The sequence below is a fragment of the Genypterus blacodes genome, unplaced genomic scaffold, assembly GCF_046128005.1.
Source record: "Genypterus blacodes isolate CSIRO-AG114 ecotype Tasmania unplaced genomic scaffold, CSIRO-AGI_Gbla_v1 ptg000038l_1, whole genome shotgun sequence".
Classification (NCBI taxonomy): domain Eukaryota; kingdom Metazoa; phylum Chordata; class Actinopteri; order Ophidiiformes; family Ophidiidae; genus Genypterus; species Genypterus blacodes.
The window spans coordinates 812,501-837,500 of NW_027466851.1; the positions used below are offsets into that span (position 1 = coordinate 812,501).

At 46.1% G+C, this 25,000-nt stretch overlaps 5 protein-coding genes across 5 annotated transcripts in view; 3 read left to right on the forward strand and 2 right to left on the reverse strand.

Moving 5' to 3' along the window:
- ak8 (adenylate kinase 8) overlaps positions 1 to 730 on the forward strand; it is a 3,807-nt gene extending 3,077 nt beyond the window's left edge. The window contains exons 13-14 of the mRNA XM_076147563.1: positions 265 to 394; positions 601 to 730. Coding sequence (XP_076003678.1) covers positions 265 to 394; positions 601 to 690 — 220 coding nt within the window. The 3' untranslated portion in view covers positions 691 to 730. The remainder of the gene's footprint in view (positions 1 to 264; positions 395 to 600) is intronic.
- A 497-nt stretch (positions 731 to 1,227) lies between these two features.
- Positions 1,228 to 8,586, forward strand: ddx31 (DEAD (Asp-Glu-Ala-Asp) box polypeptide 31). The gene is made up of 21 exons (XM_076147573.1): positions 1,228 to 1,432; positions 1,978 to 2,095; positions 2,846 to 2,977; positions 3,100 to 3,236; positions 3,353 to 3,428; positions 3,533 to 3,576; positions 3,677 to 3,747; positions 3,844 to 3,953; positions 4,040 to 4,081; positions 4,344 to 4,408; positions 4,789 to 4,908; positions 5,044 to 5,150; positions 5,294 to 5,523; positions 5,629 to 5,781; positions 5,954 to 6,013; positions 6,145 to 6,195; positions 6,286 to 6,425; positions 6,516 to 6,600; positions 6,712 to 6,805; positions 6,970 to 7,174; positions 8,003 to 8,586. Exons 2-21 carry the CDS (start codon positions 1,991 to 1,993, stop codon positions 8,142 to 8,144), a joined length of 2,169 nt encoding a protein of 722 aa, XP_076003688.1. The 5' UTR covers positions 1,228 to 1,432; positions 1,978 to 1,990; the 3' UTR covers positions 8,145 to 8,586.
- Positions 8,587 to 9,128: 542 nt separating this feature from the next.
- On the reverse strand, positions 9,129 to 11,693 carry barhl1a (BarH-like homeobox 1a). Its single transcript, XM_076147506.1, has 3 exons — positions 11,339 to 11,693; positions 10,101 to 10,296; positions 9,129 to 9,339 (listed from the first exon to the last, which is right to left on the reverse strand). Exons 1-3 carry the CDS (start codon positions 11,691 to 11,693, stop codon positions 9,129 to 9,131), a joined length of 762 nt encoding a protein of 253 aa, XP_076003621.1.
- Positions 11,694 to 12,506: 813 nt separating this feature from the next.
- Positions 12,507 to 14,646, reverse strand: cfap77 (cilia and flagella associated protein 77). Its single transcript, XM_076147507.1, has 5 exons — positions 14,584 to 14,646; positions 13,868 to 13,967; positions 13,266 to 13,506; positions 13,026 to 13,131; positions 12,507 to 12,656 (listed from the first exon to the last, which is right to left on the reverse strand). Exons 1-5 carry the CDS (start codon positions 14,644 to 14,646, stop codon positions 12,507 to 12,509), a joined length of 660 nt encoding a protein of 219 aa, XP_076003622.1.
- Positions 14,647 to 16,102: 1,456 nt separating this feature from the next.
- The window catches only part of qsox2 (quiescin Q6 sulfhydryl oxidase 2), a 9,447-nt gene continuing 549 nt past the window's right edge, over positions 16,103 to 25,000 (forward strand). Inside the window, exons 1-12 of the mRNA XM_076147571.1 lie at positions 16,103 to 16,608; positions 18,638 to 18,738; positions 18,862 to 18,910; positions 19,187 to 19,292; positions 19,622 to 19,712; positions 19,866 to 20,011; positions 20,111 to 20,269; positions 20,562 to 20,691; positions 21,773 to 21,895; positions 21,984 to 22,134; positions 22,257 to 22,445; positions 22,552 to 25,000. The exon at positions 22,552 to 25,000 is cut by the window's right edge and continues 549 nt beyond it. Of these exons, the coding sequence (XP_076003686.1) occupies positions 16,371 to 16,608; positions 18,638 to 18,738; positions 18,862 to 18,910; positions 19,187 to 19,292; positions 19,622 to 19,712; positions 19,866 to 20,011; positions 20,111 to 20,269; positions 20,562 to 20,691; positions 21,773 to 21,895; positions 21,984 to 22,134; positions 22,257 to 22,445; positions 22,552 to 23,132 (2,064 nt within the window). The 5' untranslated portion in view covers positions 16,103 to 16,370 and the 3' untranslated portion in view covers positions 23,133 to 25,000. The remainder of the gene's footprint in view (positions 16,609 to 18,637; positions 18,739 to 18,861; positions 18,911 to 19,186; positions 19,293 to 19,621; positions 19,713 to 19,865; positions 20,012 to 20,110; positions 20,270 to 20,561; positions 20,692 to 21,772; positions 21,896 to 21,983; positions 22,135 to 22,256; positions 22,446 to 22,551) is intronic.

Consider the following 25,000-nt stretch of genomic DNA (forward strand, 5'->3'; position numbering starts at 1 on the left):
TGGGATCATAAAATGAGGTCAACACAGAGTTTATACCTCTACCAAGGCCCAACGGCCAATTATGGTGCTGTCCCTCATTGGTGAAATTGATCGAATTATTGATAAGCCTGTTAATTGTGATCATGTGTTTGCCGTAGCTCTTTTCTTAGATTAGAAGTTGAAAATGTTGGAAAATGCAAATGGCGTGGCCCCGAGGCTTAAATGTAAAAGTAAAATGTAATAATAACCCCCCCCACACACACACACACACACACACACGCACAGGTACCACACTGTGAGCCGCCCACCTCCAAACCGGGAGGTCTACGATAGACTGAAGACCAGACCTGAAGACAAAGCACAGACTGTGACACACACCCTGACTCAGTACAGGAATCACACTGCTGCCCTTCAGGTACACACACATACAAACACACCCAGACTGACTTAACCTTCAGCACATTTCCATACATTTGCTAAAATCACCTGTATCAGTGTGGAGAACGTCTGAGTTTGGTCTGTAACGTGTGTGTGTGGGGGGGTCTGTGTGCCTGTGTGTGTGTGTGTGTGTGTGTGTGTGTGTGTGTGTGTGTGTGTGTGTGTGTGTGTGTTTGTCCTCAGTCTGTATATCCAGATGTGGTCCATATAAACGCTGATCAGGATCCTCACTGTGTATTTGAGGCCATGGAGAACAAATTGCTGACTGACTGAAGATGGAGGTCTGCTCTTCTTCCTCCACTCCCACCTCCTCCTGCTCCTCCTGCTCATTGTTGTATCAATGTTCTGACCAGAATAAAAACTCAGCTCTTGTTATCTTTCATTGTTTTGTGTTTAATTCATACAATTGTTATTTTAGTAAACATTATGTTACATGGGTAGAATAAGCCACGCCCATTCACCAATTCATTCATCAGTTACTACACACTTTAGTTATTATTATTATAATTATTCCTAACTGATGCGTCACATTTACAGAATCATTCAAAGGTAATCATTACTGAGAACTACAGAAATATAGAAATATAGAATAAACTGATACATTATTCCATCTCAACACACACACACACACAGCATGCTGGCTGAATACCAGAGCTCACACAAGTTTCCATGTCGTCTGCTCTGTTTGTTGGTTATTTTGTTCTGTTCTTGTGTTCATTTTTATCAGTCAAAGCATAAACAGTTAAACACGTCTCAAATGTCAAAGCGCGCACCCACTGCGCATGCCCATGCACTAAGCTGTGAAGGGGCGCGGCTACAGTCACGTGGTAGGAAGTGTCGTCCACGCGTGTTTGTGATCTGAGATTTTACTTTTTTCACGTTGTTTTTCTTTTCCGAAAGTGTTTACAAAGTGAGCAGCTTCCCTTAGCGTGAAATACCATTAGCTGCTAAGCTACAGCTAACCCAGAACCTCACACACACGTGCTTGTGTGTGTGCTCGATCGTCGCTGTCAAGGTAACGACCACGTCTCAAACGTTCTTAAATCTCATTGTATGAATCACAGCACATCGTGCTGGTGTTTGTGTCCTGCTGTAACGCGGGCTAGCTTAGCTGTTAGCACGGATCAGGCTACATGTGTCCGCACGAGCGCGACACGCAAACTCAGCCGGAATAATCCCGCGTGCGTTTGTTGAACGAGGTTTGAAGTGGAAGCAGCTGATGGGAGCTGGCACATGCTGATCAATGTGACACAGCTGTAACACATCTGTAACTGTAACACATCTGAGGAGAGAGCAGAGAGACACCAGCGAAAGAGAGAGGGAGAATAACAACAAGGACAAGTCCAAATGTGCGAGAAGGATGTATTTTTAACTTGTACCACTTTATTGTCACTTTAAGCTTGTATTCTCTAATGCTCCAACTACTATTGTCTCACTGGCTCTGGCGAATAAAGTTATTTTGATTCAGAAGTTGTGCTTTGCTGTAAATAGACATGGAAATGCCCCACCAGCAGAGATACAGTGTGACTGCATCCTCTGTCTGTTTCTCTCGCTCTGCAGACCTGTGGGGTTGATGATGTCACCAGTGGAGGACCAGCTGTGTCTGAACATCAGCACCAGTTCATCCTCTCCATCCTGCAGAGCTAAGCGAGCCTCCACTCAGCAGCGATGGGCTCGAGTCAGTAACACATCTCTCTCAGTATAATCTCACACTGAAATGTAACACGTGTCATTACCTCACATACTACATGAGCAGCAAGGGCAGTAATAAATACTTCAGCAGCTTAGCCAGACACAAGTGTTTTCCTATGACCTTTGACCCTGACCTGTTCTCCATTATAAGACCGAAGACAGAAAAAGGTCAGCTTGAGTTATCACTACAATGTCATTACATATCATTTCTAATCATTTTGTCCAGGCCATTTCCATTTTACCATTTTAAAACAATGTTACATCAGAAATCAAACACAAAGTGAAAGGTCTATTTATATATAGAATCAAGAATGGGGGATGGTGATGACTTTTGTCTGTTTCAACTTCAATTATTTTTATTTTAAACTTTTTGCAACATCTGCACATTAAATGTTTATTGTGTAGGGCAGAACTTCTATCTTTATGTTACAGTATCTTTGTGCTGTAGAAGAAATAACATCAACACAATAATACACCTTACAGAGGAACAAACTTAGTTCAGAGGTCAAAGAGGTGAAGATCATGAAAGTTTGTAAAATCGCTGACGTCACGTTAAAGCATCTGTTCGGCTCATCAACTCCTTCCATCACAACGGCCAATTAGAGCACATGTCTTGAGTTCAAACGGCCAATCAAATCCCTGGTTGCACTCTGACTCTGTGGCGTGTGTGTGTGTGTGTGTGTGTGTGTGTGTGTGTGTGTGTGTGTGTGTGTGTGTGTGTTCTGTGTGACTTCAGAAAAAACAGAATGCAGAGAAGAGGAAGCTGAGCGCCCCAGAGGAGGAGCAAGTACACGCATCCAAACAGAGGAGGCCTGAGCGTACACACACACCTGAGCAGGAGACTGAAGCTCCACCCCCTGCCACACCGGTATGTCCTCTACATCACTGCAGGTGGTGATCTACATGAAGGTAATGAAACCTGTTCACCGATGGCCTGTTCCCGTATTGACCTGGCAATGGTTGTCTCCGTGGATACTGATGTGTTTTCAGGCTCCGCCCCCTGAGCAGGCAGGTAAGAAGAAAGCAGAAAAAAAGGCAGAGAGAGATCCTGGGAAGGAAGTAGGAAAGGGCGGCATCAAGACTTCCTCTTTGTTCAAACACAATCCAGACATCCCAGACATCCAAAGGTAACAGCTCCCTCTCTGATTGGCTGATCAGATCACCCTCACTCCTATCTTTGGAATAACTTCAAATATCCTACCTTCCTTCCCTCCTCCCCTCCTTTCTTTCTTTCCGCCTCCAGGCCTGTTGTCTCTCAGGTAAAGGAGAAGATTTTCACCAGCGACACATTTGATGACCTGGACCTGCACCCTCACCTGGTAAACCACACACACACACACACACACACACACACACACATCTACCATTATCATCTGCGTGTGTATTTTATGCACTCATTGGTTCTTTTGTTTTTCTCCACCAGGTGGCGACGTTGAACAAAGTTCTGAATGTTTCAGCTTTGACCAGGTTGTCCACTCTCCCTGTTGTCCTCCATGTTTGCATTTTTTTGCCTCTGATCTCACAGCTGACCTTGTGTGTGTGTGTGTGTGTGTGTTTGTGTGTGTAGTGTTCAGAAACAGACTATTCCAGTTTTACTGTCAGGACAAGATGCCATAGTTCGATCACAAACCGGATCCGGTGAGACAATCACACACACACACACTCACTCACAGATACACACACACACTCATTTACACACTCACCCTCTCCCGCCCCACCTCTCTTCCCCTGCAGGTAAGACCCTGTCCTATGCAGTCCCGATGGTTCAGTCTCTTCAGGCCGTCCTGCCAAAGATCTGTCGAGCAGACGGGCCGCTGGCCGTCGTGATCGTCCCCACCAGAGAGGTGACCTCATGTTTACGTCTCCTTCTCTTGGTCCTATGCACACATTTCCTTGTTTGTCACTAACAGAGCCTCTGTTTGCCTCTCAGCTGGCACAGCAAACCTTCCAGACCTTCCAGAAAGTTCTGAAGGTAAGACTGTTTAGGTATTCAAACAGCCTAATCAATAATGACCCAGTGTGTCCCACCCCTTCTTTAACATCGCTCCAACTAAACATCATTCTCTCTCTCTCTCTCTCTCTCTCTCTCTCTCTCTCTCTCTCTCTCTCTCTCTCTCTCTCTCTCTCTCTCTCTCTCTCTCTCTCTCTCTCTCTCTCTCTCTCTCTCTCTCTCTCTCTCTCTCTCTCTCTCTCCCTCTGTGTGTGTCTCTCTCTCTCTCTCTCTCTGTGTGTAGCCATTCACCTGGATCGTCCCAGGAGTCCTGATGGGGGGAGAGAAGAGGAAGGCAGAGAAGGCCAGGTACGTCACTCCTCTGTCAGGGGTCAAAGGTCTCCAGGCTCACGCTGCTGTGTGTCTGTTGTTCCGGCTCTTGGTATCACAGTTGAAACAAAGTGTGTGTCGTCATGTAGAGCAGCTGGACTGAGGTTTAACTCTGCTCAGGTCCAGCTCACACACTCTTATTATCTCAGAGCTCAATGCTACTGACATGCTGCTTCACATGGTCACCATGTCCATGACATCACTGAGCTCCACTGAGCAGACATCATGCAACAAGTGTCTCTCTCTCTCTCTCCCTGTCTATCTGTCTCTCTCTCTGTCACTATCTCTCTGCCTGTCTCTCTTCCTCTCTGTCTCTGGCTGCCCGTCTCGCTCTCTCTGGCTGCCTGTCTCTCTCTCAGGCTCCGTAAAGGTATCAACATCCTGATTTCGACTCCTGGACGTCTGGTTGATCATATTAAAAACACCCTGAGCATCGCGTTCAGTGCTGTGCGCTGGCTCATCCTGGACGAGGCTGACAGGTACACACACACACACACACACACACACACACACACACACACACAATAACTAGGTTGTTTTGAAGTGAATCTATCTTATCTCTTTCTCAATTTGTTGCAAGCATTTGTTACAAGTGTGTGTGTGTGTGTGTGTAGGACGTTGGACCTGGGCTTTGAGAAGGACCTGACTGTCATATTAAACAGTCTGAACTCAACAGGACCCAGCAGGCAGAACGTCCTGCTGTCAGCTACGCTAACTCAGGGTAACTAAACTGTGTGTGTGTGTGTGTGTGTGTGATCCATGCGATCACTGATGTGTGTGTATACAGAAAAAGAGGAGAGCGTCAGCATCAACAGTAGCGTCTGTGTGTGCAGGAAGTTTACCAAACCTTTCTGTCTTTTCCAGGTTTGACTAGATTAGCAGATGTTTGCATGAACGACCCGGTCAGCATCCACGTGTCTGGCCCCGCCTCCTCTGACAGTCCCTCGGGTACTGTGGCTGTGACCCCTGACCCCTGCACGGTCAGCCAGTCAGAGAGCTTTGCCATACCAGAGTCCCTGAAGCAGTTTGTGGTGGTCGTTCCCAGTAAGATCCGTCTGGTTTGTCTGGCTGCTTTCATACTGGACAAATGTAAGGTAAAGACTCCACCAACCACACCCAACGCCTCACCTGAGAGCGTGTTAGGCTGCATGTGAAGAGGCCAGCAGGGGGCGCTCCCGTGTTCATGAGTCTGTCTTCAGTTCTCTCAGGGTAACAAGCTGATCGTCTTCGTCTCCAGCTGTGAGGCTGTAGACTTCCTGCTCTCCGTCTTCTCCTCTGTCCTCTGTGGGCCCTCAGCCAATCACAAGCCTCCGCTCAACTTCTTACGCCTCCATGGCAACATGAAGCAGGAGGTAAGACCAGCATGTCTCGACCAATGAGCATCTAACTTTTGTCCTGTTGGTGGAGATCTGATTGAGGGTTAAACTTTGTGTGCGTGTGTGCGTGTGTGCGTGTGTGTGCGTGTGTGCGCGTGTGTGTGTGTGTGTGTGTGTGTGTGTGTGTGTGTGTGTGTTCCTCCTGTAGGAGCGCTCTGAGGCTTTCCAGAAGTTTTCGACGTGTCAGTCTGGAGTTCTGCTCTGCACCGTCAGTGACCTTATATTTCGTTCACACACACTTTCCTCCTCCTCATGTTGTGTTTCTCACACACACACACACACACACACACACACACACACACACACCTCACACCTCACGCTGTGTTTCTGTTGTGTCAGGATGTGGCAGCCAGAGGCCTCGACCTCCCTCAGGTCACCTGGATTATTCAGGTAAATACAAACATCACAGGAAAATCTAAAATTCATTTCCACATTAGACGCATGTAGTATAATCAAACGTGTGTGTGTGTGTGTGTGTAGTATACCCCTCCCACCACAGCAGCAGAGTATGTGCATCGTGTTGGCCGAACAGCTCGTATTGGTGGAAGTGGAAGCAGCCTCCTCTTCCTCACTCCAGCTGAGACCGCCTTCATGACTGAGCTGGCCAATCACAACATCAGGTCTGTAGAACCACACAGCCACACAGGACCATGTAGCACCATCATGTAACTTCCTGTTTGTGACAGTGGGCGGGTCTTACTGTGTTCCAGCCTATCAGAGATGAAGCTGCTGGAGATCCTGTCCTGTTTGATGATGGACAACACCTATAAAGGACGAGGCAAATACCACAGCAAGGTACCACATCTTCATCACTGCAGCAGGAGGGTCTCGGTCTCTGGAGGCTCTAAGTTCTCCCTGCAGGACCTCAGGGTCTTCTGAACTCTGTATTGTCTCTGTCTGTCTCAGGATCAGGACATCAGAGAGCGAGCCACTGTGCTGCAGACTGAGTTTGAGAACTCTGTTCACTCCAACACACAGTCTGTGCAGATGGCCAAGAAAGGTACACGCACACACACACGCACACACACATGTACATGTCTGTCATCACAATGTAGTTACAGGGCCGTGTTGTTACACAAGTGCACACCGTGTTAAGACAGAATGCTGTGTTTTTTATGTGCTTTCATCTGTGTGTGTGTGTGTGTGTGTGTGTGTGTGTGACAGCCCTGCAGTCTTTCGTGCGAGCATACACCACCTACCCCGCCCACCTCAAACACATCTTCCACATCCGCTCCCTCCACCTCGGCCACGCCGCCAAGAGCTTTGGCCTGCGAGACGCTCCTCAGGACTTGGGAGCCCACGCCGGCTCCAAGCACCGGGCCAAGAACCAGACCCAGAACAAGACCAAGTCCAGACCCGGGGGGCAGAGGTGAGTTCTGGTGGTTCAGGCTGCTGAAATGTCTCTGTCTCATGAGGTGTGTGTGTGTGTGTGTGTGTGTGTGTGTGTGTGTGTGTGTGTGTGTGTGTCTCTCTCAGTCATCTCAGCAGGGGTTCTGTGTTAATGAGCAAAATCAGAAAGATGTGTCAGACAGACACACACACACACAGCGGTCTCCTGTGTAGACGGTGTGTTAACACCAAGGATCTCTGACTAAAAGGGTGTGTGTGTGTTGTTTTTATCAGCTGCTCCTAACAGCAGGCCTGTCTGGACAAGGTCTGACCACACACACACACACACACACACACACACACACACACACACACACACACACCAAGTGATCAGTGGAGACTTCACTACAGGTGTGTGTGTGTGTGTGTGTGTGTGTGTGTGTGTGTGTGTGTGTGTGTGTGTGTGTGTGTGTGTGTGTGTGTGTGTGTGTGTGTGTGTGTGTGTGTGTGTTTCTTTATTAGTAATAATAGTGTGCGCTGCAGCTCTGTATGTTCTGTCCCTGTAACTCCACACGCGTGTGCCGGTGGGTGCAGACGAGGTCGCTCCAGACGAGCGGCCGTGTTCCACTGTTCTGCACGTTTTTGTGTCGTGAACTTGCAAATTGAAAAATGTGAAACGCAAAGACTCAAATATCACAGAAACCTTTTTGTGTCGATGGAAACTCATGGAACACAGAGCCAATACAAACTCAACACTTCCTGCTGACCCTTCACATTAAAAGCCCTTTGACTGCTTGATGTCTTCATTTGCTTTGTTCCACTGCGTGTTTGTAAAATTTCCCTCTACTCATCTGTTTGTCCTCTCAAGGTCTGCTCCTGCTCAGAGGTCAGAGGTCACGCTGATTTGCTCAGAGTTCTCTAGCGGCTTGGAAGGAGGGAATGCCAAGAAAAAGAAAAAGAAGAACAAGAAGATGCCAGGAGGCCAGAGAGGAGAGGAGGAAGAGGAGTAAAAATATAAATTATGATATAATTTTAGCTGAATGAATTTTAGTGCAGTCTGCAGGCGGAGCTCAGTCTGAGGACACGCCCCCTTCTTCACCAACATGCCAGTCTCATTCACTCGTCTCCATAACGAAGCAGTGTTGTTTGAGTGTTTCAGCCCTTTAACTTCCACATTTACAGACCAACCTGCTTCACCAACCTGTGGGATTGTTTGTGTTTGTACAAATGAATGCAGATTACTTTGTATCAGTAAAGATGCTGCTGTTAATACTTGGAGTTGTCTTTGTTCTCTGAGCGTTTATGAGGTGTGGCTCACATGTTGAGCCCCATGTGTGAGAGATCAGGACAGCCAGGTGTCGCTCTAACTTTCTGTGTCGAGGCTTCATCACCTCATGAATGTACAAACTCTGATCTCAGCTTCTCTTCCACGCCTCCTCCATGTTCTTCCACATTAGAAATGCAATGCCTGCAGCAGCATTCATTCACTAACACACAGCGGAGTGCTTCTAGTCCTCTGGTCTTCAGGTCCTCAGGTCCACAGGTCCACAGGTCCTCTGGTTCTTGTTCCAACCACTTGCGGCTCACCCTTGTGTTGTTGAACAATGTATTTGTCTTTGCTCAATTCGACTTGATAATAATCACTTCACACGTCACAGCTCTTTGTCCTGTGCAAGCTGTCTTCACAAGAGATCAATTAAAAATAACTTATTGATCCAGTACAGGCGTTTGAAAGGTTCTATCTGAAGCTCCATGTGTGACACGTTGGGATCTGATGTGTGATTGTCGTCTCAACTGCTGTTTGTACAAGAAATCAGACTCAGAAAGCTTCAATCTGTGCAGGTCAACACATTTAATATAATGAGAAACATTTGGTATCAAAAGAATGAATACAAATTCGAAAATAGGATTTGTGACTTGACTCTGTCCTCTGGTGATGCTCTCAGCAGGACATGACGTCTCCATGTTCTTACTGTCCTCCACGTCCCTCATGCTCAGCAGGGGTCCAGGGTGCTGTGGGTCAGCAGGGGCGGCGCTTGGTGGTGGTGGTGGTGGTGGTGGTTGGGCAGGTGGGCGGGGCCACCGTACAGGTAGAGGTCCAGTGTTGGTGCAGCAAAAGGAAACAGGAAGTGTGGGGGCGGGAACATCCTGTCGGCTTCAGCCAACATCTCCAAACCCACAGCTGACTGACGCTTCCACTTTGTCCTGAAGAGAGATGAATGACGTCATTGTTATGTAGGATAATGTAAACATGCAGTAAGTGAAGACGGCTCCAATTAAATTAGCTGTGTCTGGCAAAGACTCATGGGAGATTTAAGTGTGAAGACAAACAAACAGCTGTTGACAACTGATAACCTCTCTCTCTCTCGCTCTCTGCCCTTTTCTCTCTCTGTCTATCTATCTCTGTCTCTCACTCTCTGTCTGTCTCCCCTCCATCTGTCTCTGTCTGTCTGCCTGTCTCATATCTGTCTCTGTCCATCTCCGCTTGTCTCTTGCTGTGATTTTGCTCTGAAAGGTCCACATTTGTTTCTGCATTAATCATTGATTATTGATTAGAGAACACAGTGATGAAGGATTGATCATGTCCATTATTCATCAGGTTATGTTTATTTTAATAACAAAATAAAAGCACTGATACCAAACTCAAGGCCTCCCAGGTCAAAGGTCAATCTGACAAAGTTAAAAAATATATATAACATTATTTCACTTTTGTTGCCACTTAATTTTTATGTTTAACATTTATATAATCAGATCTGGTATATTTGGATTACATTTATGGAATATTCTAATCAGATTTTAATAATATTTGTGTTCAGTCATATCTATAATTTGCCATATGTTTCCGTAGTATTTTGGACGTATTCTGTCTACCTGCAGTGTACGTTTTTCTCTCTCTGGTACATATTCATCCTGCTGGTGTTCTGGTAGTTCTGGTGGTTCTGGTTGTCATGTTTGGGTGCTGTTACCTGCGGTTCTGGTACCAGGTCTTGACCTGTGAGTCGCTGAGCTGCAGGGACTCAGAGAGCTCCAGACGCTCCTGGACGCTCAGATACTTCTGCCTCTGGAAGCTTCTCTCCAGCTTGGCCAGCTGCTGCTCGCTGAAGGCTGTCCGGGCTTTCCGGGGCTTCTTCAGGCCCACGGGCCCCGGACCCCTCCCCTGCACTGGGAGACATTGAGAGCTTTGTGAGGGATCTCTGTTTGTTCCACCAGAGACGGAAACTCCGCAAAAATCTAAATGATATTTCAGAATATTAGACACATAAAAAAGGGACTTTATTGTCGTTTATCTAACTAAAACTCTAGACCAGTTCATCGGTCACAACCATTTATTATATCATTTATTAATCATGATTTAGTATATTATATAATATATATCACATAATATTTCAGTTTATATCGACTTGTTTCACGTATTCTGATAAAATGTATAGATTAAAAGACACAGAGAGGACATACATTTAATTTATTTATATATATATACATTTCAGTTATGACATGTTCTGATTACTGATTCATGAAAAGCTCTAACAAGCTTCTGTATTAAATAAATCAAAGGCAGCGAATGAATAAACATTGAACCGAAAATGTGAGGATTCATTTTTCTCTCTGATTTTGATCTTTTCGAACGGAACGCAAAATAAAACTTAAAACAAAATGAGCCAAACCTCTTTAAAAATTTTCGATTTCATATTCATTCTTCTGTCGCTGCAGAGGATAAATCTTTTGTTTTACGGGAGGATTGTAGCTCATCTGATTAATTAATTGTTTTATAAATCAGAATCGCAGAGAAGTTTTCAAGAAATTAATAATGATTAGATTAGTGAGTTTATTTATTATTTTCGTTCCACGTTTGCTTTCTGCTTATTTGTTGTTTTATTGTGAAAAGCATTAATGTAAAAGAAAAAAAACATAATTTGAATTATTTTAGATTCGACTTTGACTTCTTTAATCATAAAGGATCAAATCTTTCATGTTTCATGTTGGGAAATAATTAGATATAATATTGTTCAACCTGGTCAAAATAATTCGAAAGAATCATTTGAAATTTGCGAAGCACAAAAACTCAATTTAAAAAAAGATAATCGTATTAATTCATATTTATGTTTGTATTCAGGTTTATAGTCAATAAATAAACACTGATTATACATAATACAGGCCTACTGTTCCTGATAATTATGCTCATATTTGTGTCTTCTTAGTTTACCTCTAAATTCCCTGTCAGAAGAGGAGCAGCGGTGGCCTTCCTCCTCATCCTCCTCTTCTTCTTCCTCGGGCCCGGAGGCTCCAGGCTGAGAGGGAGACCGGCGGCCCGCTAAAATATCCCGGATGAGGAAGGACGAGCTGAGCGCCCGGGGCTGCAGCTGGCCGGGGAGCAGAGGAGACTCCAGCCGAGGAACGAGCTCTCTCCGCGGGGGGGCAGGATCAGAGCGCGGGCTGAGCTCCGGAGAGGAGCGGCTCTCTCCGGCTGAGTCTGACCGGGGGAGGAGCGCAGCGGCCGGCCCGAGGGAGAGCAGAGAGTCGATGTGGAACCCTAAGCAGACGGAGGGAGGAAACTCCATCTCTCCTCAGTCACAGCATCAACACTAAACCTGAGGAGAGTCAAGAAGTATTCAACCAAACATTCATCAGTAAGAATGGAAAAATAGTGTCCAGAAGCCCAAACAGGTAAACTGAATCTATCAAAAAGGTGAAGCTATCAATCCCCAACTGAGAGAGAGAGAGAGAGAGAGAGATGTAGGAGGGACAAACAGAGAGGAAAGGGACTTTTATACCTTTGTTTAATTTAAATATGGATGAAAAAATATTTGGACCTTAAGGCATTACATTAATTAAAGTGTTAATTAGATAATGGAAATAAACTCCTGTATCCTTCAGCAGTGTGTGTGTGCACGTGTGTGCACGTGTGTGTGTGTGTGTGTGTGTGTGTGTGTGTGTGTGTGTGTGTGCGCGTGCTTGGGGTGAAGCTTCAGTGCAGCTCTGATACAAACACAACAATGACTCAGTCAACATGCTGGAACATTTAGTTTAATTACTTATTTACATTGAATTATTCTATTTCCACGTTAGCATTAACGTTAGCAGTAGCACTGGCTAGCCCAGCCCATTTGAAACAATGGCCCGATGCAAAACAATAAGCTAACGTGCTAACAAATATGATCAATGTCCCAAAAACGGCAGGATGAGCTTTTATACAACACAGCAACTGATGACATCATTTATATGAAACTATTTATCACAAAACAATTACAAAACTCCACAGTAGCAGAAATAACTTATAGCATAGAAAATAACTAAGGTCTGCATCGCCAAATTGGACAGGAAGTCACCAAAGCTCTGCCACATTTCATTGACTTCATGTCAGGGGCCAGACTTCATGGACTTGTCATGGTGATTCCAGACTGGCTCCTCTTGTGTGCTCTGTCCTGCACCTCCTCACACTTGGAGCTCACCTCTGAGCGATGGGCCCTGAACGCACGACAACGCTCCTCTTCTGTCCTAAAGGTGTCCAACGCAGAAGGCACCTGAGGAGAGGAGACAAGGAGAGGAGAGATTAAATGTCCTCAAGACAAAGTCCAGTTAATGTGTGTGTGTGTGTGTGTGTGTGTGTGTGTGTGTGTGTGTGTGTGTGTGTGTGCGTGTGTGTGTGTGTGTGTACCTGTGGGTAGTGAGGCAGCGTGGCCGCTGTGTGTGGTGTGTTTGGTGTCTCTGTCCTTCCTCTGGTCCTCCTCAGCAGGCTGGTCCTGTTATCTGCAATACACCCTGTTTTTATCTACACACACACACACACACACAAACACACACACAAACACACACACATACAGGTTAACAGGGACGTGTGTGTATATTCAGATACTGAAAGTGACAGAGACATGTGGACAGTTTGGTCTCACCCTCTTCTTCTTGATCTGGTGGTTGGTTTGTTCCTTATTTTGCTGATCCTTCATCCAGCATTGCCCGTAGTGATGGGAGAGGAGGTTAGACATGGAAGAATTCACCCTGGAAGACATCAGCCCATCAATCAATCAATCAATCAATCAATCAATCAATCAATCAATCAATCAATCAGTCAGTCAGTCAGTTAGTCAGTCGACCAATCAACCAGTTGTGTGTTATCTGTGTGTGTTTCTGACCTAGTTGAGATCCCGTGTGTGATGTCTGGCAGCACAGGGACCCGGGCCGTCCTGCCCTGTTGGGTGTTGCCGATTGGTTCAGAGGCGACAACGCGTCCAGTCCCACCCCTCTGGGCTCGGAATTGGGTAATCTCTTTGGCCGTCACCAGACCGGACCGTGCCGCGTCCCGGTTTAGAGAAACATAGTCTGGACCGGCCTGACGACCCGCCGAGCCGGACTGGACTCTCCAGCTGGACAGAGCTGGTGAGGGGTTCAGGTTTGTTAGTACATCACATCCACCAAGACAGAGCATCCAGAGGGACCTGAAGACACCGACATCTGCAGAAGGCCTCAACGCCTGTGTGTGTGTGTGTGTGTGTGTGTGTGTGTGTGTGTGTGAGGGAGAGGGGGAGAGAGAGGGGTCATTACACAACAACCTCCCTCTTTGTCTCTCTCACTCTCTCTCTCCTTCTTCTATCTCTCTCTCCTTCTCTCGGTCTCTCTCTCTGTCTCTCTGTCTCTCTGTCTCTCTGTCTCTCTGTCTCTCTATCACTCGTTTTGAGAACAACACGTGAAGTGTTTGCTTGTTAGTTGTGGTTGTTATTGTTTACGGTTGTCTTACTCTCGGCCACGCCCCCATCTCCACTGGGACTGCTGATTCCATAGGTGTAGTCTGGAGGAGGGAGCGAGAAACCTCTGGTCTGAGTCTGACCCACAGGAACCTAGACGGAGGATCATCATCATCATCATCATCATCATCATCATCATAGTCATCATCATAGTCATCATCATCATCATCCCCTGAAAGCTCCTCAGTGGTGCATTCAAACACACCCTGACATCTGAGAACTGACAGTTATAGTCTGGAGTCATGGATCTAACCAGCTGCTCTCAAATCAATCAATAAACGTGAATGCAGAAAAAATCTAACGTGATTTTATGGAAACGACCTATTGTGCACAGCGCCCTCTACAGCAACATGCACTGTCTTATATTATATTAAATTGTGTTAAGTGAACCTTAATTGTTCTGCTTTATCATCTTCAGACTCTGCAGGCTGGTGCTGTGCTGCCCTCTAGTGGTGTTGACCACAACCTACACAAAGGTCGATTGATCATTTCGTGAGCTTATCTAGTTCCTGAGCTGAGTTCTGATTCTATCTTCAGGCTTTCAGAGGGACCTGAGGCTCTGTGGGGCTCTGAGGGAGGAGAAGGACAAGCAAGGACAAAGTGCAGCGAGTCTGGACTGGCCTGTGCTGTGTATCTGTCTGTATGTTTGGAGTTGCACATGTTTTGTTTTTGGAGTTTTTGCGCTGCAGCAGCTTTGTGGTATATTTACCTTTATGAGCAGCGGATTGGTCCGCATGGATTGTCTGACCACGCCCAGCCTCGGTGAAGACATCAAGATGAAGACTGGGGAGTAGAACAGAGTGACAAAAATCCTCACTGCTACTGCACAACTGCATGACAACTACTGCCGCTGTAATGAAAGAGTTAAACTTTTACTACTGACCACTACTTCGTTTACTTCTTCTGTTCTCATTCATTTCAACACCAATATCTACTTCACAGTGAATACAGATAAACACCTGTGTTACCTGGGGCTTCCTGACATCGGCTGCTCTGTTGCTATGGCAACACTCGTAAACACTCGCTTCAGGTTTACACGGAGAGAAAAAAAAAGCTTTAATTTGAAGAGATTGATGCCGGATTGAAGTTAAACTCTGCGAGATCTCACATCTTTGAGAGTGAATGGCCGCGCATTAGCAGATTATGATCACCGACGCGCACAGACGGGCGAAGCAGCGTCCAGCGGCGGGGGAGCGGAGCGGCTCAGGGGCACGGTGCTTTAAGAGGCTGTGCGGGAGGAATCACCCCGAGCCAAAATCCTCTCCCGGTAAACGATGCCGTCTCTGTATGGCGTCAGGCAGCCATCGCTGAACACGAGAGCGCTACCAATGGCGTCAGACAGCATCTTTACTAACTCCTCCAAACACTCTACAACAACTTTTACCACCATTACAACTGCTGCTGCTGCTGCTGGTCGTATTAGACACTTCTTCCTACCTACCAATACTTATTTTTCTAATGCCAACGCCGATATCAAAACTATTTCTACGTTCTGTCTTCTATCAGTCCTACTTCGTTATTTCACAGTGAATAGAGATAAACGTCTGTGTTACCTGGAGCCTCCTGGCATCGGCTGCTTTGTTGCTGTGGCAACACTCGTAAACAGTCGCCGTACGCCCACAAATAGAGAACTAATGCATTACATGAAGACAATTTGTCGGATTTAAGTTTTATTTTAGTCAATGTCCGAGAGGTTACCAGGTTATTACCGCTGACAAATACCGACACGCTCACAAACGGTAAAACGAGTGGCCAGCAGGGGGCAGCAGAACGGCACGTAGGGATGCTGCTTTCAAAGGCTGTACGAAAACTCTTCCTCCAAGGCAAAGTCCTCAAAGCAGTAAGATGCCGTCTGATCCGGGGCACACGCGCAACACACACACAGCATCTGGCGCTAGGGGGCATTCTTCCGAGCAAACACTGAAGGCAGCGTCACGTAGCAACGTCGGCGTCATCTTAACAAAGATCGTGTATGAATGTAAACATGGACTTCACCCTAATTTCAACTGGAAATGATGGCTAGCCAGTAAAGGCCAGCACATTATCCATTACTTCCCTTCCTATGTTCTTTTCCTGCAGAATTCTGATGAAAAATTACAATGAATGAATGACTAAATGTGCTCTGTTTTGTATGTTCTACGTGGTTGTGTCAATTTGCATGTAGGTCTATGTATTTGCATGCAAGTATGTAACAGCTCAGGTTGTGGGCACAAACATACACACTTACACACACTCCACGTTATTTTGTTCATCTAGTTAACTGTTTTCCCACGTTTAAATCATATTTACTATTTAATTATGTGAATTGTCCGTTATTCAATATTGTTTTGTGTCTCGCGAAAACATGGTCGGAGTGAGACGTCTGTGCTTCCTGCTGCATGCACGTCTCTGTCGGCGGCTCGCTGCTCTCATGTCTCCCCGGGTTTGTGTGCTTGTTTCTGGCAGAAACTCCCCAACTCTGTGACCACCTGCTCTCCCCGTGCGGCTTTGTTTCTGATGGCAGGGATTCTCTGCGTGAAGGCGGCGCTCCTCCTCTGGTTCCTCCGCGGGTCCCTGGGTGCCGGAGCCCGGTTGTATACGGAGGAGGACCCGCTGGCGATCCTGAACAGCAGCAGCTTGAAGACCGCGGTCAGCAACTCCTCCTCGGCCTGGCTGATCCAGTTCTTCTCCTCCTGGTGCGGACACTGCATCCAATACTCCGGCACATGGAAGGCCCTAGCCCAGGACGTCAAAGGTACCGAAGAGGGTTTCCTACACCCCGGTCGCTCCGTGGGGTCCGCCTGTAATCCAGCGCACCAGACTCCGTTTACAATAATCTCATTTTGGCGTCGGTGTGAGCAGATTAATTCTATAACAAAAACCGTATTTTGTGAATCACTCTTATCTGTCCGCAGCATTCAAATGAATAATTTGTAAATAATAGCTCAAATTGAAATCTCAATCAAATCTTCTGAGTCATCTGAAGCAAAATCGTTCTTCATTGTTTTAACATATGGTGATCGATGAAAGTAGACAAACAACTGCATCAGATGGTTCATATTTTGTTATGTGTGAGCGGAATTAAAGAAAAACTTGCAGAATTCCGTAAAAATACCTTACACGTTTTAATTACTTACAAGTATACGGACCGACATGGGAAACAACTTAAAATCCCAGATATTTGAACGGAGTTTGGCAGTAGGTTTAATAACAGCAAAGTAATCTGCCAACAGAGCGACAAATACTGTGATTCTATAAGAAGGAAATTGAACCGTAAAGATCAGATTAACATCAAACAGCAGCACGGAGTCTGTCAGCAATGTTAGCCGAGGAATTAGCTCCTGTTTCCCGCAGGCAGAGCGGTAAAAGCTCGGTCTTAGCGACACGATCGGACCTGGGAGTAGATAGTGAATCATTATAGAGCCGTAAATGGTTTAGAACACAAAATAAAAGGAAAGTGCCGTAAAAAGCCACCGTGCAGTCACCTGAGTGTGAATAATGAAAACATACTTTCGACTGTGTTAAAGCCAACAGTTTGTGCTCTTAGTTTGTCGGTTAGTTAGCTTTGGTTGACTCAGTTAGTTGCTATTTAATTACTTGGTTAATTGGTGAGTTGGCTGGTTAATGAGTCTCCCTGAGCTCCTGTGGTCATGTGACCTAAGTGTGTGTTTCATGTGAGCCTCAGATGAAGTCTTCACACACACTGCTTGATGTTAGGAGGTAGGCGAGTCTTTCCAAAGGACTGAAACCATTCTGGCTCCCAAAACATTCTGATTAGCACAATTGTGGGAGTCATGAATAGTAAAAGGCAGTGATGTGATGGATGAAATGAAGTGAGGATGTGACTGGTATGAACCAATATAAGGACGATACACAGTTGAAGGTCTGTGTGTGTGAATCACCATGAGGATCCCCTGAAACAAACTTCACCCAGCTCTGAACTCAGAGGAAATGTTGTGACATCACTTCCTGACCAGAAAAGGTGGACTGGCTGGTTCCTAAAAGTCTGCCAGGTCACACAAAGAGCTGTGAAGTCTCCTCGTCCGTGTGTCTGTGTGTGTCTATGTTTTATCTACCAGCTGTCTCTGTGGGGGAATTTTAGGGGGTGCGGTCTTTGTTTGCTAGAGGCCCTTTTGACACTGACAGCGGGTCGTGTGTGTGCGTGTGTGTGCATGTGTGTGCGTGCGTGTGTGTGTGTGTGGCAGCTGGTCCCCTGTTGGTCTGTTCCCCAGAGAGATAGAGAGTGAGGGACAGATGGTGCCAAAGAGAGAGATAGGGAGAGGGAGGGAGGGAGTGTGTGTGTGTGTGTGTGTGTATGGGTGTTCAGCAGGTGCTGTGGGAAAAAATATTTCATAATTTTAACTTGTTGAGTTAATGATGAAATTAAGTCAAGAAACAGGAGAAAGTGATGGTGTGTGTGTGTGTGTGTGTGCATTGTTTACATGCACAAAGTTCCATTAGATGATGAGCTTGTAAATTAATTTGTTCAGGCATGTAGGCGGCTCTGCTACTGTGATTACGCAACACATCGTAATGCATCTAATACAAAGACTCTGTTTCACTGTGAGCAGGATGGAATAAGAAGTCACACTGATCTCTCTGTCTCTGTCTGTCTCTGTCTCTGTCTGTCTGTCTCTCTCTCTTTGTCTCGCTCTCTCTTTCTCTCTGTCTCTCTCTCTGTGTCTTGCTCTCTTTTTCTCTCTCTCTCTCTGTCCGTCTCTCTTTGTCTCTCTCTCTATCTGTCTGTCTGTCTCCCTCTCTCTCTCCCTCTCCCTCTCTCCCAGACTGGAAGCAGGCCATCAGTATCGGTGTGTTGGACTGCGCTCAGGAGGAAAACTTTGACGTCTGTATAGAATACAGTATTAAGTTCTACCCGACCTTTAAAGTATGCACTCATTCACACCTACACATCATGTCCTTCATGAAGTATTCATGGTGTCCTCTTGAGATGTGTGTAATATGTGTGATGTGTTATTAGTCTTGACAATGTTTTTTCTTGTGTCCTCAGTATTTTCGGGCCCACAGTCCACCCTCAGAGAAGGGGACGATCTACAGAGGTGAGACAGACCCTACTTCCTGTCCAACTTGTGTATACAACAGGAGAGAGAGCCTCCTGTATCTCCTCCACAATAGAAGTCTTCCTGTGTTCACAGGAAAGCTTTTGACTTGTGTCTAGAATGTAAAGTCATAGGGACCTCTGTTGGCAGCAGGGTGAACAGCATGGGGTGACTAACTATGAATCTGTCTGTCTGTCTGTCTGTCTGTCTGTCTGTCTGTCTGTCTGTCTGTCTGTCGGTCTGTCTGTCTGTCTGTTTGTCTGTATGTCTGTCCAGGTGCAGACAGAGAGATCCAGGCAGTGAGACAACTGATGGTGAGCATCTTGCAGAATCACACCAAGCTGGACTGGCCAAATCACTCTCCACCACTGGAACCATACAGGTACCAGAGCAAGAAGTCTGAACTTTGGCAGACTACTGAGTGAAAACTGAGGGAACACTGAGGGAACACTGAGGGGAGTCTGAGGGAACATGCGGGGAGTCTGAGGGAACATGAGGGGAGTCTAAGGGAACTCTGAATCTTGTTACATTTAAAAGTACACATCGTTAAATTAGCTGAATGTTAAGAACCCTGTGGGTGTAAACTGAAGGCTTGAGTCCAAAAACCTTCTTAAGCTTCAGCCCTTTGGTTTAGCTTTTTACTGATTTTCAAAGTAAAATGCTTCCTGATTGTCCTGATGTCTCTCTGTCTCTCTCTCTCTCTGTCTGTAGCTCGACACAGCTCCTGCCTCTTTTAGGTCAAAAGTCAGACCACTACACTGCCATCATCATAGAAGAACCAGACTCATATGTAGGACGAGAGGTAACACACACACACACACACACACACACACACACACACACACACACACACACACACACACACACACACACACACACACACACACACACACACACACACACACACACACACACTTTCAGGTCTTTAATAGGCCCTTGGATGTGTGTGTGTCAGGTGATCCTGGACCTGCTGCAGTTCTCTGGTGTGGTGGTGCACAGAGCTCTGAGCACTGATCTCCCTCTGCTGGACACTCTGAAAGTCACAGCCTTCCCCTCTGCCTACCTGCTGCTGCCTAATGGGACACACACACACATGCATGTGTGAGTACACAAACACACAGGTTTACATTGTGATTGCATTTTTGCTTTGTAATTAAGTAACCCTGCCATGTGTCTCCTCTCCTTGTTTCCTTTCCTCAGTCAGAAGCGTTTGCGGGTTTTCTTCTCCTCTCTTCTGAGGATGTTACCTGGTGTTCAGCGCAGGTTTAAAGCAGGCAGCAGCAGCAGCAGCTCCATTAGCAACCAGAAGGGGGTGCTGCCACCAATACAGAGCACAGAGCCCTGGAGAGACTTTGACAGGTATGTACACTGTCAGAGCAACTGAAGTCTGAACTCTGCTCGATCCTCCGTAGGTTCTGTCATTGTGTAGATGTTTGTGCGTCTCTTCAGGTCTGTAGGTCTTCGAATGGACCCTCATGGATCCATGTTGTTTTTTCTTCTACCGCACAAAGATATAAGTTCTGCCCCCCACAGTAAAAGCTTAACGTATCTCCTGGATTCACTAATAGAACTGTGTTGTGCTATAATGAGGCTAACACCTCGTTAGGGTTCAGGGTCAAAGGTCATCATATTGGTATCTTTCCCTCTGCAGATCAAAGGTCTACTCCACTGACCTGGAGTCTGCTCTCCACTATCTGCTCAGAGTCGAACTGGCTACTCATAATTCTTTGGAGGGGGAGGAGCTTAAGATCTTCAAAGATTTAGTCACTGTGGTTGCTAAGGTAAGAGTACATGTGTTCAGACTACCCATCTACACACCTGTCAGGGTTCCTCATGCGGCTCTCCAGGGAGGAACAGTTGTCCACCCGATTGTTGTTTAATCAACTTGTTAAACCTGTTAGACCTTCATCACTGAGAGTTTTAATTGGAGGACTGTTGGGCCTTAGTGGAGATATGAAAACCTCAAGTGGTAAATCAATAATTCATGGTATAATAAGATTATCCTCACACTCATTACTCAACCAGTGATTGAGCCTTCATCGTTAGGTTTGTGTCTCCGTCTCACTCACCGTACAGACATGATTCCCAGTGAGCATGTCACACAGCGTTTCTCCAGTGATTTGCTTCAGTCGACACTGTCATTTGTGGAAATTTGCTTGTGGATAAAGCAAAGGTAAACTCTAAAATGTGACTCACTGCAGATCTTCACTTCACTAGCAAATTATCTCCTAGACATTGATTATATAAATGTTTAAGTTGTTTCAGCTGCTGTCTGCTTTAACCACGCAACCACACCTGTGAGGAAGATGGCAGAACTCACAAGTGTCTCTACACAATCAAACTCAGAATGTGACAAGAGCACAACATCAAGTGTTTCCATGTGACGCAGCATCATGTTGAACTGCAAAATAGAGGAAAGGAAGAAAAGAGGCTGTGATCATTATATAATATTATAATATCAATGAAACAGAATGATGCTGCTGTCGTGTTTCACTATGAGTGATCAAAAGAAGAAGTCACACTGATCTCACTCTCTCTCTCTCTCACTCTCTCTCACTCACTCTCTGCCTCTCTCGCTCTCTCTCGCACGCTCTTTCTCACTCTTTCTCTCTTTCACTCTCTCGCTCTTTCTCTCAAGCTCTTTCTCACTCTGTCTCTCTCACTCTCACTCTCTGTCTCTCTCTCTCAAATCTAACTGCAGCTCCATATTTCACTCATTTGCGTCTATAAATGGTCACAAATTTGTAGTAAATGTTGCTGACTTGTGAAAAGTCACCTCATTATCATCATGTCTCTCTCTCTCTCTCTCTCTCTCTCTCTCTCTCTCTCTCTCTCTCTCTCTCTCTCTCTCTCTCTCTCTAGCTGTATCCAGGTGGGGGTTCTGTGGTGAAACTCATGGAGACTCTGTCTGATTGGCTGCTCAGTCTGCCACTGCAGCGAATCCCATACCAGGCTGTTTTGGACCTGGTGGACAACAAGATGAGGGTAAGATGCCTGCCCACCACACACACACACACACACACACATACACACAGACAGAGCAAATAAAAGATGACTGCCGGTTCCTGTCCAGATCTCAGGTGTGTTCTTGGGGGCGGAGCTTCGCTGGGTTGGTTGTCAGGGCAGCAAGGCGGGACTTCGTGGTTACCCATGTTCTCTCTGGACTCTGTTTCACATTCTGACAGTCCAACATGATGCTACACCCACCGCCCTGGACAACACAGGTACACACACACTCACACTCCCTACTGTACTGTGCCCTTGTGAATTGTGGCAGTTTCCATTGAACTCTCAACTTTTCTTTAACTTTCTGATGTACTGTGTGTTTGGTGGTGTAATTCCTTAGCCCTGGAGAGCGAGGCGGCGCCGGTGCTGCAGGTGATGCGTCGCTACATAAGGACGTTCTTTGGCTGTGAGCAGTGCGGTCGACACTTTGAGCAAGCGGCCACCGCCAGCCTGGACCAAGTCCAAACCCCTGAGGAGCAGATGCTGTGGCTGTGGCACCAACACAACATGGTCAACAACAGACTAGCTGGTACACACACACACACACACACACACACACACACACACACACACACACACACACATACAGTATAGACGGATTAATTGATTGATTGTTGTTATGAATCCTCCTCCAGGTTCCCTCAGCGACGATCCGCTCTTCCCCAAGGTGCCGTGGCCAAGCCCCGCCCTTTGCCCCGCCTGCCATGAGGAGAAAAATGGCGTCCATGTCTGGAACCACGACAACATCCTCAGTTTCCTCCGGCAATACTATGGAACTGCTAACATCTCTCCAAAATACTCTGTGATGCCTCCACAAATTCCTGCCCTCCCTCAGCCTGAGAGCAGCCAGCCTCAGCAAGTGGTCGAGAAACAGGGAGGAGGAGGCAAAGGAAGACAAGAAGGAGGTGAAGAAGGAGCAGGACAAAGGCAGCAGCCGCAGGAGAAGGCTGATGAGCAGCCAGAGCCTCATCCTGCCCTCCAGGGCCAGAGGGGGGAGGTGCAGGAGGTGCCTGGGCTGGGAGGAGGCGGGGCAGGAAGTGGCGCAGGGACAGATGGGCGTGGCAGCATGTGGATTTTGGGTCTGGGTTTTAACAGCGTGGACATGAGTCTGTGTGTGGTGCTCTACGTCTGCTCCTGCCTCTTCCTCATGCTCCTCTTCTTCTTCTTCAAAGTCCGGTCCAGGAGGTGGAAACGTCACAGCCGACTCTATGTCTGATCCGAACGAGACCCTTTTTTTCCCATCTGTGTTCAGTCTCTAAGTCTGCAGCCAAAATGCAGGAACACAGGCCTTCATCTCTGAAGTGAAGAAATCCTACGAATCCTCAAACTTTGTCCATTTTGAGTTCAAACTACTGCCACAATTGTAGAAAGCGGACCTTCCTGTCTCCTCTCGCCAATTGACCAATCACATCCTTGTACAGAACACAGGTGGGAAAAAGGGCGGCCAGACCGCTTTTACCCGGGTCCAGATGAAACCAGGACTGGACCAGACGTTGGCGTCAAACCCTGAGACTTGGACTTGCAGATGGGCCTTTGTTATTTATTTTTTTCTCAAACCTCTTCCTCACACACTCACTCCTCTTCTTACTATTGCAAGTGGTATCCAGCAGGTGGGAACTGACCTGACTTGGACTGTTTAAACTCCAGGCAGGATGAGTGGAGGCCAGAACTGAGCTGGGCTGACCAAGAAGTGGACCAGTTTAACCCAGGACCAGAATGTGATAGGCTTTAGAGCATCAGTGCCTGGAGACTTTAGACTTGGAAGTCCAGGCTGAGCTTGTGTTCATGTTAAACCTGAACTGGACTTTGTGGTTTTGGTTGCAACGTGAGGCCCCAGGTTCAAAACAGGAAATGGCCTCCATCCTGAGGATGACTTTGAACCTATGGATGGCTTCTGATTCCAGCCTGTAATTGACACAGTGACATTAGGAAAACCTGTGTGAACTAACTGGAACTGGAGCTCAGTATGTGCCAAAGATCCACTCTGAAGCTAACAGCTAACCATGCTACCAGGCTACGTCTGTCAGAAGGGTCTAAGCTTATCTCCATCTGGGGACGCCACTTTCCAAAACCACTTAACAAAGAAATAACACAAAGAATTAAGCACAACTCAGAGGATTATAATCATTTTTAATAGATTCTATATTTTGAATTAGCTTGTAGAGTCAAGCAGTCTCATGTTTACTGTGTGTGTAACAAGGCCTGTCTGAAGTTATTCGGCTGAAGAGGAGAACTAAATCTTTATTTTATTACGTTGTATTATTTAATTAAGTAATTTTTACGAAAACGTTTTTGAGTTTTAGCCTTTAGTTAGTTTGTTAGTTTTATGACATTGTAAATTATATTGGATCCAAAAAGATTTTAATTTTAAAAATTCACTAACTTTAGCGTCAGCTCTGAGCTTTAGTATTAGCTTAAGAGGTTATGTGGCTACACGGTTAATATACGGTTAACGCTGTAATGTGATTGGCTGGTGTGTTAACAGACAAAATGGGTCCCCAGATGGAGCGCCAGGACACTGGACACTGTCTCATGTTTACAAAGAGAATGACTAATGCTTATATAAGGACAAGTTTAACGGCTGTGCTCTGATGGAAAGTTATTAGTTATTATTATAGTTACAGACTATTTAACTGTGAACCATAAACACTCAACACAATTGTGCTGTGATGTGTATTAAACTTGAGTTAAAGAACTACTGAATTGATTTCAATGAAAAGTGTGTAAAGTTTGGCTATAAGCCAAAGGAGCTGTAATGAGTCGATGGTGCAGACGGGGCCACCATGTGGCCTTTTGTAAAGTCTGAACTGTGAGGTCTGAATCTGACTTCCCAGGACACGTCCACACCTACTTTGTTTAGTTTGCACCAACCAGACTGTTTGAGCAGTTCAGGGTGTTTCAGCAGGTGTGAATCCTCACTCACACTCAGGTGTGCAACAAAGAAGTGAACTGTTCAGCTCACTGTAGGAGCAGATGCATTTTTACTAGAGTGACATGAGAACCAATCAAAGGAAGGGTTTGTACAGGAAATATGAACTGTTGACGACATTAAAGAACAAATTAAATGAAATAGAATTCAAAAAA

What these genes read in the sequence shown, in the direction of transcription:
- ddx31 (XM_076147573.1), top strand. Translation starts at nt 1,991, where the DNA reads ATGATGTCACCAGTGGAGGACCAGCTGTGTCTGAACATCAGCACCAGT. An exon ending in CTCCACCCCCTGCCACACCG is followed by an intron (nt 2,978 to 3,099) that starts GTATGTCCTCTA and finishes ATGTGTTTTCAG; the next exon opens with GCTCCGCCCCCTGAGCAGGC. An exon ending in TCGATCACAAACCGGATCCG is followed by an intron (nt 3,748 to 3,843) that starts GTGAGACAATCA and finishes CTTCCCCTGCAG; the next exon opens with GTAAGACCCTGTCCTATGCA.
- barhl1a (XM_076147506.1), bottom strand. Translation starts at nt 11,693, where the DNA reads ATGGAGTTTCCTCCCTCCGTCTGCTTAGGGTTCCACATCGACTCTCTG. An exon ending in TTCTGACAGGGAATTTAGAG is followed by an intron (nt 10,297 to 11,338) that starts GTAAACTAAGAA and finishes AATGTCTCCCAG; the next exon opens with TGCAGGGGAGGGGTCCGGGG. An exon ending in ACCTGGTACCAGAACCGCAG is followed by an intron (nt 9,340 to 10,100) that starts GTAACAGCACCC and finishes ATCTCTCTTCAG; the next exon opens with GACAAAGTGGAAGCGTCAGT.
- cfap77 (XM_076147507.1), bottom strand. Translation starts at nt 14,646, where the DNA reads ATGTCTTCACCGAGGCTGGGCGTGGTCAGACAATCCATGCGGACCAAT. An exon ending in ACACACGGGATCTCAACTAG is followed by an intron (nt 13,132 to 13,265) that starts GTCAGAAACACA and finishes GATGTCTTCCAG; the next exon opens with GGTGAATTCTTCCATGTCTA. An exon ending in ACCAGATCAAGAAGAAGAGG is followed by an intron (nt 12,657 to 13,025) that starts GTGAGACCAAAC and finishes TCCTCTCCTCAG; the next exon opens with GTGCCTTCTGCGTTGGACAC.